General features: G+C 44.5%; 1 protein-coding gene across 1 annotated transcript; it reads right to left on the bottom strand.

Moving 5' to 3' along the window:
* Positions 1 to 9,885: 9,885 nt before the first annotated feature.
* LOC308283922 (histone H1-like) lies at positions 9,886 to 10,493 on the bottom strand (the record flags this gene model as incomplete). The annotated part of the gene is given in 2 exon segments (XM_080724438.1): positions 9,886 to 10,059; positions 10,062 to 10,493. Coding segments are annotated over 2 exon segments (606 nt in total).
* Positions 10,494 to 11,113: the final 620 nt, after the last annotated feature.

Genomic DNA, 11,113 nt, shown 5'->3' with positions numbered 1-11,113 from the left:
TACATACAGAAATACATCTCATTTTCGTATTGTACATACCTTAAACATGATTGCTGCTGCATGACTGCAAACACGCCCAGGTCCAGCGACACAAGTGCATCCAGCTGTCTCAATGAAGCCTTCGTCGGTTACCAAAACCCACGGACCGTGGGCGTCGTTATTGAGACACTGGCTCGGTTCAACACTGGCCTTAAAAAAAATAAAGCCGTCCAGTTGATGGCTTAACACAACACCAACTTTTTCGCCGTGGAGATACTGATATGCCATCGTACTTTTAACAGCGTCCTGCTGAACGTCATCGACAGCCGTTGATGTCATCAAGTAAAATACCATTTTGTCTAACGTTATGTCCGGCCATGTCGTCATGTCGTCCTTCCAAGTATGGACTGTAGATGGGTGTGGAATCGTCAAAACCCCGTCTCGTATCAGCTGAGTGGATGAATGTTGCCATTTCAGTGGCATCGTGGCAAGTAAAAAACAGAAAGTAGTAAAAACAAGCACGTCCAAGCGGTCCGATCAGCTGGTGGGAGAGTGAGCTGTGACGAAAGCAGGAAGTCTATTTACGACTGAGCCCAAAAAAGGGCTTCCGGTCGGAAGTAGGGGGCGTGGCCAGGCATGTTGTCTATAGGGAGCTTGTGTTCCACACAGCTCCAAAAAAGAGAGACGTCATGTGGCTGGTGTCTGACATCACGATCACACTCTGACATCACTGTGATGTCATGGGAACCAAATCCCTTTTATTGCCATATATGGAGATCCCTGTGATGCCAGGGGAACAAATCCTGTTATGCCCATATATGGAGATATAGAGATCCCTGTGATGCCAGAGGAACCAGATCCCTTTCATGCCCATATATGGAGATCCATGATGTCATCAATAGGTGATACACCATGTATTTAAAACTAATGAATATCATATTGTTATGTCCAAAAAAACGTTTTTCAAAAGGTTTGAGGCAAAATTAACACTCCTGAATTTATAGCTCCACTCATTTCTGCTGGCTCTCTGAGCAATTTTAGCTGCAATACAACCATTGGCCTGCTGGGGGATGGAGCTACTGAGCCCAAACTGAGCCCGTCCACCCTCCCCCCTCACCCCCTCCTCCTGATCTCCATATGCAAATTTGCCTCTCCCAGTTCCGCCCCGCATCCTCCTCTGGCCTGCCCTCCCTCCCCCCACCCCCCCAGCACACAAGTGAGTAAGTGACGCAGAGAACAGCTGCTGCACAGCGACTGCATAGCGACAGTTTTTTACTCGAGTATTTCTTCCGGATACTTTACTTACAAGTAACTACTATGGCTGCAAAAATGCACATCTGTTCGACACCGAATCTGACCCAGACGGCAGACGCACAGCCCGACCTATCGGATTCAGAGGACGATGGTGTTCCAGCAGCCCTGAGAAGTGCACAGCCATTGGGATCAAATGCAGTTTGGTAAAGTTATTTACCTACTTGTAAACGAATTGATCCCGTGGCATACTGTTTTATGTGTTTACATGTTGCGTCTGAACAAGTAATAATAAATTATAATGAAATACATTAGACAAAACGTTTGGACTGTTGCACCCAATATTTTTAATTCCTCCAAAATCGGCGGTCCAAATTAAATAAATATAAATATGCGTGAACGTAACGTTAATTATTACCTATAGCGCTGGTCCAGATTGGACCATTAATTCCACTCGTTTGAAAATAAACAAACTACAGTATTTTCTGGACTATAAGGCGCACCTGACTATAAGGCGCACTGTCAATGAATGGTCTATTTTCAAACTGTGTTCATATATAAGGCGCACCTGACTATAAGGCGCACATAATAGACGCTACCGTTGCGTTATGCATCCAACAGATGGAGCTGTGCTAAAGGGAATGTCAATGTCAATGAATGATCCATATATAAGGCGCACTGGACTATAAGGCGCACTGTAGTTTTTTGAGAAAATTAAAGGCTTTTAAGTGCGCCTTATAGTCCGGAAAATACGGTACTTCTTTTCTTTACATATCTACTGCATAGTAGCCTACTGTGTTCTATTCGTCTGTATTCAATGTTGATGTGTTTCCTGTGGAAATAAGCTTAGTCTTTTCAAGGATCTCCTTTTAGTAGACCTTGTACCAGTGAACTGTACCGTCATGAAACTGTACCTTTTCCTATGCAAACTTCTAATAAAGTCTTCAATCAATCAAAACTTTGTTACTCAGCTGCCTGGCAGAGGACCATGCTACCTATTACTATTTCTATATCTAAATCAGTATGCCACAGTATTTCTCCATTCACGGTCGCTAAATAGGCAGCATGTTGCACACCATGTTATCCATACTTTCCTGGCTGAGGAGCTTTATAAATATGCTTTTCGAAAAGTGTCATTTTGGTGAATGTGGATACAAAAACGTGTTTCAATGACCTCTCTTCTGTTATTATCACTCCAGTTTTGCAATTGTGTGTTCTTCTGAAAACTAATTTACTAATTTATCTATGGGCCAGAGACAAGACTTACTGTTTCTTCATTGAGAACCTGGTAGATGTTTCTTTATGTCTACATGTACTGTATGTTAATACAGTAGTTTTCAGTCAGGATGCAACCATGTCTACCATGAGAAGCTATCATTATAAATTAGGCCTACACATGGTAACAGTAGCCTTACATCGTGGCAGGCTTGCACATCACATGAAAATGTGACATTGTTCTCAGAGACATAGTAATTACTTCAGTGTTTTTGTATTAATATGAATTGTATATATTTTTAGGTGCAAAACAATGGACACAGAGGAAAAGAATATATGCTGTCAGGAAGTACCAAAGGTAAGCTTTGATAGATTATTTACTTTGATCATCATCAAAAGTGTAAATATAAAACTGACAGTTTTGACATTTCGTTTAGGTCCGAGCACGTATGAGGTCGGTTGAGGACGACATACCCATCCCAGAATGCATGACTTTACACCCTGGCCTGGAACCCATGTGTTTCAATGTCTATGTTCTACAACACACTATGAATGCATACAGAGAAGATTATGGTGCCATAGCAATGCCAGGGGGGCAGTTGTTGCACAAGTAAGTATATTATAATTCCTACATTTTGTATAAAAACATGTTCTGAAATTAGCATCTGAAATTAAAATTAATTTGACCCAACCCTTGCTTCCTTCAAAATCACCCCACTTTGTCCAGCTTACATAACTCTAACATTTCCACATTTAACATTTCCAAAAATCGGATTACTGAATCATGATAAGAATCAATCATTAGTCAAAGTTTTATTATACAGTCAATACGCACACACACAAAAGAAAAACAAAAATATATTTATATACATAGAGCAAGGGTCTTCAACAGTCCGGGACCCCTAGGGGGTCCTCAAAGTTACTACAGGGGGTCCTCCAAATCCATATTCTGATAACTTTAGCCAAAAATAGCAGATCTACAAGCTCACAACGCCTCGCAGCGCTGCGAGGCGTTGTGAGCTTGTATATCGGATATTTTTTGCAAAGAGCTTTGGTTTAGAGGAGAAAAAGAGCAGACTAAGTACAGAGTGAAAGACCAAATGTATTATGTATTGAAGGTTCAAGTGGTAAAATATCTGAAAACACAAATTGACATGATTCCAAAATACACTGATGATTGTGCCGTCAAACGATGAAACTATATGGAATCTATGAACAGGTTGTGGGGGTCCCTGCTTCATCTCTCTCAACTAAGGGGTCCTTGGCCTGAAAACGTTGAAGACCCCTGACATAGAGGGACCTGTACAAAATAAACAATGATAAAATATAATTACAGTAAAGCCCTCTTTTCTTCTTCTGTCAGGCGATATAGGTATCTGGCGTACAGAATGTTCATCAGCTGGGTCTTTGGTTGCCTGGGACAAGGCGTTCGAATCCCAATACCTGCATGTGTAGGCCTATAGGTATTTTATGGATAATAAACGCTAGAACTTTATTGTATTGATCCTCTAAAGCAATGTGTTTTGACTGTACATGTACTGTACTATTGTACTACTGTTTAGGTTTTGACTGTGTTTTTTTCTCATTCAAGTTGGTCATATTAGATCCCGATGGCCAGATATCCAGGGCCGATATACTGGCTTCAGAAGGCATGCCTTCGATTGACCCCAAACGATGGTGGTGATGACCTCCTGCCGGCGGTCATATGGGTGATCTGCAGCGAGGTCTTCAGGTCTCATCCTCCTCCTCCACCACCTCTTCCTCCTCCACCGCTCGAAGTGCAAGCCCTTGGTTGAACCTGTTGATGCATGCTGAGATCACATCCAGCCTGTCTGGGTGGAAATACTGTGCACAAAGGGGTGGAGGGACATTGATCTCCCTCACAGCTTCCACGTAGGGATTTGGTGCTGGCTGCAACATGACCTTCTCAAAGATGCAGTCCATCAGGTCTGACACATAACCTGTGCAGGAATATAAATATAATTTCAGTTTTGTTTAGTTATTCTATTTTTCTTTATTCCAAGGGCTGCTAGAGTGGAACTGGTTGTTTACATTTTTTGTCACGTTCCAATAACTTTTTTTTTGTAAGAGTGCAGCTAGTGTGCAATCAAACTTTTTAATTGTAATTATTATTGTTTTAAGGTGACAGCAGATGTATCTGTATTTAGAATAAACAGCTAATGTTTATTGTAATCCTGTGTGAATACTCTTTTTTTTTATCCAAATGAAAAAGATCTTACCAAATGTGGCATCAACCTTGACTGCCGTAGCAATGGCTTCTCCCTTTTTGACCTTTGGGAAGGTCAGCTTGTAAAGAGGCTCTCCATCGCGACCAGTCTTCACAGGCCGGCCTGCATTTTCATTGTAATGAAGTCCAGCAAGGTAGAGTCTGTAAGCAGATTAGAGATTCAAATTAAAACGAGGAATAAAGGAATGTATATATATAATATATATATATTATCCCAATTACATTTTGAACATCTATTTGCCTGCTAAGCATTCCGATGTAACACACTAGACAGGGTTGGCATAGATGCCTGTGATGTTGTGGCCTGTAGTATTGAAAGCATGTTTGATTAGAATTTTATTCTGTATATTATAGATAAAACGTTGAAAGGTAAAGTGGGAGGAGGGACTGGGACAGATGCAAAGAATGAGACCTCAATCTGAATAGAGGGCCATTAAACACAATAGCTAAAGGAGGGATGCATGGGTGATGGGGAGGGGATATTTATTGATGGTTTACTTTGAGTTTTGAGTTTCAAAAGAAATTTGTTTTCATGGGCAAAAATGCTGACCAGGGCCATGCCTAGACCAGAAATTACAGAAACTTAACCTACATAAAACAATAACTGCTACCTAAAAAAAAAGCTTCACAGACATAACCTCTACACAAATGTATAGGCCTATTGTAGCTCAGTGGTTCCAACTCTTTAACTTGGGGCCTAAAAGAGAGAATACGTTTGCCCAGGAAAAATGTAAAGAAAAAAGGGACCCATAAAAATGTCACCGCGACCCAAAAATGTGTCCCGTACTAGTGTTTGAGAAACAGTGGGAAACGTGCATTTCATACAGTGTTAATGACGCTCAGAATCACAGATTGATTGAATAGTATTGACGTTTTCTTTACAGCTCACAACACTATAACCAATGAGATCATAGCATAGACCAGCGGCCCCCCCCCCCAAAAAAATGCTCGTGACCCAAAAAACAGATTATTATAGGCTACATTTGGCCGGGACCCAAACTAGTGAAAACCGCAAATCAAAAAACGTTGCATAAAAGTTCTCAGCGGGCCACAAATGGGTCCCGAGCCAGTGTTTGGGAAACAGTAGCGCAGCTGATAGTTTAGTTTTGGCTCGGAGGTTGCAGTGTGTGTGAACTAATAAATAAAAAAATAATATTGTGCTGGCGTTCACAGAGACAAGTTTGTTGCTATCTGTACACATGAATAGACGTGACATTGTGTAAAGCCTATTATGCCCCAAAGCCTGGAGCCTATGCTCCGAGTCCCGACGCTAGTAGTAATAATAAAGTAGGGAGAAAGGGGTTTCTCTTCATTGCTATCTAAAGAAACCGATCACCGTTAAGCCCGTTATGCTAATAGCCATTGTTTGTTTGTGTAAAGAATATGGTGTGAACGGCGGCCGTGTCGCTACCTGACCAAAACACCCACGAGAGTTGAGTAAAAAGAGTAACAAGCACACACATTTATCACAGCAATGTTTTCCAAGGACAGCCAACACGCCCAGCCTTTAAAGCTGGTTTCCATTGAGATTACATTGAATTACCAAGCAAAACGTTAAACTATATATCTGTAGTGTGAATGAGGCATTACAGTTAACTGACGAAGCGTTGGTACTGCTCCTCGTTCCAGGGTCTGGGCCAAGTTTTCATAGGAATCCAGCGTAAAATGATTCTGGCAGACATGGAGAGTTTTCTTGATGGACACAGGGACGTCGCCATTGCAAATAAAGTTGATCCGCTTGGCTCTTGTTTCCTCTTGAGTTGGGAGTTTGTGTGTAAAAACACTTTGCCCCTTGCAGTCTATAACTGAACATTTGTTGTGTCCCCCGATGCGTTTAGCCATGGCCTTAGACATATTGCTAAATCCATAGAAAGGTTGCAGGGAAAAATAAAAGTGTACAGGGTTGAACCAGCAGAGAGGGGAAAACAATGGCGGACGGAGCAGAGTGAAGCGAGTTGCTGTCACTGCTGGCTGCTATGCAAATGAGCAGAAGAGGGGCGGGATTATGATAATGTAGGTCTGGTTTGGAGCTTCATAGGGGAGGGCAAATGAAGCACCCGTGGGATGCTTTTGCCGATCGTGACGTCCCAATCGGCAGCAAATCTGGACAGCCTGTTTTGAGCACCCGTGGGATGCTTTTAACTTTCGCCCTCCCAAAACCAGAGAAAGACACAACGGTCAGAAATGGGACTTTGTGAGGATAGAAGGTGCCAGTGGGACCCCAAAAAAAGGTTTTAAAATAGGAAAAGTGAAATTTCATGGTGTATCACCTTTAACGTTTCTGTCAAAACGAGTAAAACCCACCTCACCCTGCTAGAAAAAACAGCACAGACCAGCACAATTTTCATGCTGGTCTGTGCTGGTCTATGCTGGTTTATGCTGGTCTGTGCTGGTGCTGGTCTATGCTGGTCTGTGCTGGTCCCATGCTGGTCCACCAGCACAGACCAGCACCAGCACAGACCAGCATGAACCAGCATAAACCAGCATAGACCAGCACAGACCAGTACAGACCAGCACCAGCACATGTTGTGTTTTACTGCTGGTCTGTGCTGGTGCTGGTCCAGCATAGACCAGCACCAGCACAGACCAGCATGAACCAGCATAGACCAGCACAGACCAGCACCAGCACAAACCAGCACATGTTGTGTTTTACTGCTGGTCTGTGCTGGTGCTGGTGCTGGTCCAGCACAGACCAGCATGAACCAGCATAAACCAGCACAGACCAGCACCAGCACAAACCAGCACATGTTGTGTTTTACTGCTGGTCTGTGCTGGTCTGTGCTGGTCTAAGCTGGTCATATACAAATAGGGACAAACACCCATTTAACTAACAGGTTCCAGTGGCGCCGAGGATAAGTGCAGGACTGAAGTGCCAGAGGTAGTAAGTTCGAATCCCACTCACACCCACAATGTCAAAAATAATGTCACAATCTAATATGGTCAAATACAGAACAGGATTCAAGCACCAGAACAAAGAGCAAATTAAACCAGCAAAGACCTGGTCCACTTCTCAGGGGGGTCCCTGACCACACCAGCACAGACCAGCACAGACCAGCAGTAAGCGCTGGTTTGTGCTGGTTCATGCTGGTTTAGATGGTGGGACCAGCACAGACCAGCACCAAAACACAACATGCGCTGGTTTGTGCTGGTGCTGGTCTTACTGCTGGTCTTGTGCTGGTTTTTCTAGCAGGGCAGTTGGATGCAGCATTCTAAATACATCTTTGACTCCACAAAATTCACTCATTTTCTTCAATTCAATACCCTCCCTATTACGACCACGGGGATTTACATGCACAGTAGAAATTCTATCATTGTCCCCAGTATAGGCGTTAAAATCTCCACAAAGAATAGTATGGTAACTAACAGTTAATAACTCATATAGTTTTTTAAATATTCTTACTTTTGCTGCTGAATCTGGTGGTGTGTACACGTTTATAATTCTCAGTTTTAAGTTTAAATAAAAACAATCAATTAATAAAATTCTGCCTGGGACTATTTCTCTTTTCTTAATAATTTCAGCTTTACTATTAAAAAATATGCCTAACCCGTCAGCTTTATCAAAACCTATAGAGACAACAGACGTGCCTTTTTCCCACATGTCAGTTATATCAGAGACATCATGTTGTGTTGTCAGACGCAGCTCTTGTGCACATATAACATAATACCTTGTGTCGTGGAGGATGCTCATCTTAGCCTTTCTGTTCTCCAAAGACTTAATTCCTCTCAAGTTGCAAGTAGCGATTGAGAGTGTAGCCATGATGACAAGGTGTGAGTGTTAATCAAGCTTTCATTTGTGTCTATATTTCTTTTCTTCATTCGCCAAAGGCGACGTCTGTCTCTTTTTGTTAACACTCACGTGAGCTCCATCTCCTCGATTGTCCTCAGCAGCAGCGGGGAGAAGCCCCTCTCCTCCGCCCGAAACAAAGCTGCTGCTTGAGCTGTTGTCGCTCCGTTCACTTGGCTCCTCGCTTGCTGAGTCGTAATCAGACTCCTCGCCCTGCTCCTCATCACGTTGCTTATCATCCTCAGCTCCCTTCTCCTCCTCGACGCCAGAAGAGTTTGACCAGGGAGGCAGGATGTTTTTGACAGCTTTCTCCAGCTGTCTGACAGCCTCCTCCGTCTCCTCTGCAGCGGCTGCCTCTGGGCAAGAGGGTGACGGCGACTGCTGCTGCTGTCTCACCATCTGAACGATCGCCCCTCCAGAGCTCGCTGCGGCTGCTCTCATGTTGGCGGCTGAGAAAGAACTTCTCCCACGGCCTCTCCCTCTGCCTGGCACCAGCTGCTGGTTCACCTTCTTCTCAGCTGTCGTCCCAGCTTCACCGCGCTCCCCACTCGGAGTTGGTGTTGTAGCGCCGGGTTCCAGTTGAGTACGACCTCTCCCAGGCACCAGTTTGGAGAGGGAACTCAGGATTGCGATTGGCCTGTAGTTGCCAGGGTCAGGCTCCTTCCTCCCCGTCCCCGCTGTCATCCCAGCTCCACTGCGCTCCTCAGTCGGAGTTGGTGTTGTAGCGCTGGGTTCCAGCTGCGGATGGCTCTGCTGCCCACTGTCAGCCGACTGTGGGGTGCTGGCGTCTACAACAAAGAATACCCAATACCCTATTTGCTAATTCCATCAAACAATTTCAATAGTCAAGTAGATCTGTTGATTCATACAATCTGCTATCTATCTATGTAAAACATGGTGGGAATGATATTGTTACTGTTTACTGTGTTGCTGATATCCTGTCTCCTAACTCAAGCTCAAATCTTTTTGTGCTTTCTGAGGACGTAAGGGAGGACAGGCAGAGCACACACGCACCTCCCCCTTGTTCGCTTTTGGTCAGAAACCCTATTTATATTGATAGTCAACTCCTCTTATCTATATCGTATATGATGTATATAATGTATATCAAATGCCTATTATGAGGAGATGTGTAATGGTACTATTCATGTCATTTTGAAGTTGGTTGACCCACAACACCAGGGCAATAAATACGTTTTTTATAGTTAAAGCATGTGAGGAAAAAGAAGGGACTGGAAGTGGTTGGATCAAAGCGGTTGGATTATAATCCAGGCTAGCTACGGAAATGTTTAAGTATTTTAATCAAAACGTGAGTTTTGATTAAACGTGAGGATACTCTTATAAAATAATGTGGTTGGCTCTTAAAAGAGCCTTTGTGGGTGTAAATGTACATGTACATGGAACTGACATTTTACTTCTTTTTGGGTGCTGCCTTCTTTACCGCCTTGGGTTTGGCAACCTTCTTGGCAGGAGATTTCTTGGCTGCTGCGGGCTTCTTTGAAACTTTCTTGGGACTCTTGGTAGCCTTCTTCGGGCTTTTAGCTGCTACTTTCTTGGCAGCGGGCTTCTTGGCTTTCTTCGGTGATTGGCGGCTGCTGGCTTCTTTGCTGCCACCTTCTTGGGCTTCATAGCCGCTGCAGGCTTCTTGGCAGCAGCAGGCTTCTTTGCTTTGACGGCTTTCTTAGCAGCAGGCTTCTTTGCCTTCACTGCTTCTGCCTTCTTGTTCATCTTGAAAGAGCCAGACGCGCCGGTGCCTTTGAGCTGAACCAGAGTGCCTTTAGCGACCAGGCTCTTGATAGCGATCTTGACGCGAGCCTTGTTCTTCTCCACATCGTTGCCGCCGGCGGCCAGAGCCTTCTTGACCGCAGCCAGAGACACACCGCTCCGCTCCTTGGAGGCGGACACGGCCTTGACGACAAGCTCAGCGACGCTGGGGCCGGTCTTCTTGGGTCTGGGTGCTGCCTTCTTCTTGGCTGCTTTGGCCGGGGCGGCGGCTGGAGCTGGGGCGACTTCTGCCATGATTCTCTTCTGGTTGGAGTTTCAAACGCACTGAAAAGAAGTCTGAGTGAGGCTGATAGTGTCGATGTGTCGTTCATGAGTGATTCGTTCATAAGATTCGAATCATTAGCATGACTCGTGAACGATTCGTTCAAATCCCTGAAATGGGTCGTTCACACTTTCGTTCACACCCCCGCCCCTCCCCCTAAAAGCTCCGGCCGGCAGACAGGACGCGAGGGCGGGCTGTACTCGCGACGTAATAAAAACGCTGCCGCGATTGTGTTTTTCACGGGACGATCGCACTATGAACGAATCATTTGAACGAATCTTTTGAACGGATCATTACCATGAACGTGAACGAAATGATCCGATCACTGAAATGAACGAGATTGCCCATCACATAGTGCGATCGTCCCGTGAAAAACACAATCGCGGCAGCGTTTTTATTACGTCGCGAGTACAGCCCGCCCTCGCGTCCTGTCTGCCGGCCGGAGCTTTTAGGGGGAGGGGCGGGGGTGTGAACGAAAGTGTGAACGACCCATTTCAGGGATTTGAACGAATCGTTCACGAGTCATGCTAATGATTCGAATCTTATGAACGAATCACTCATGAACGACACATCACTATCACTATCAGTCTCA

The sequence above is a fragment of the Nannobrachium achirus genome (genome assembly GCF_963921795.1).
Source record: "Nannobrachium achirus genome assembly, chromosome: 4".
In the NCBI taxonomy this organism is placed as follows: domain Eukaryota; kingdom Metazoa; phylum Chordata; class Actinopteri; order Myctophiformes; family Myctophidae; genus Nannobrachium; species Nannobrachium achirus.
This window is presented reverse-complemented; position numbering and strand designations above follow the sequence as displayed.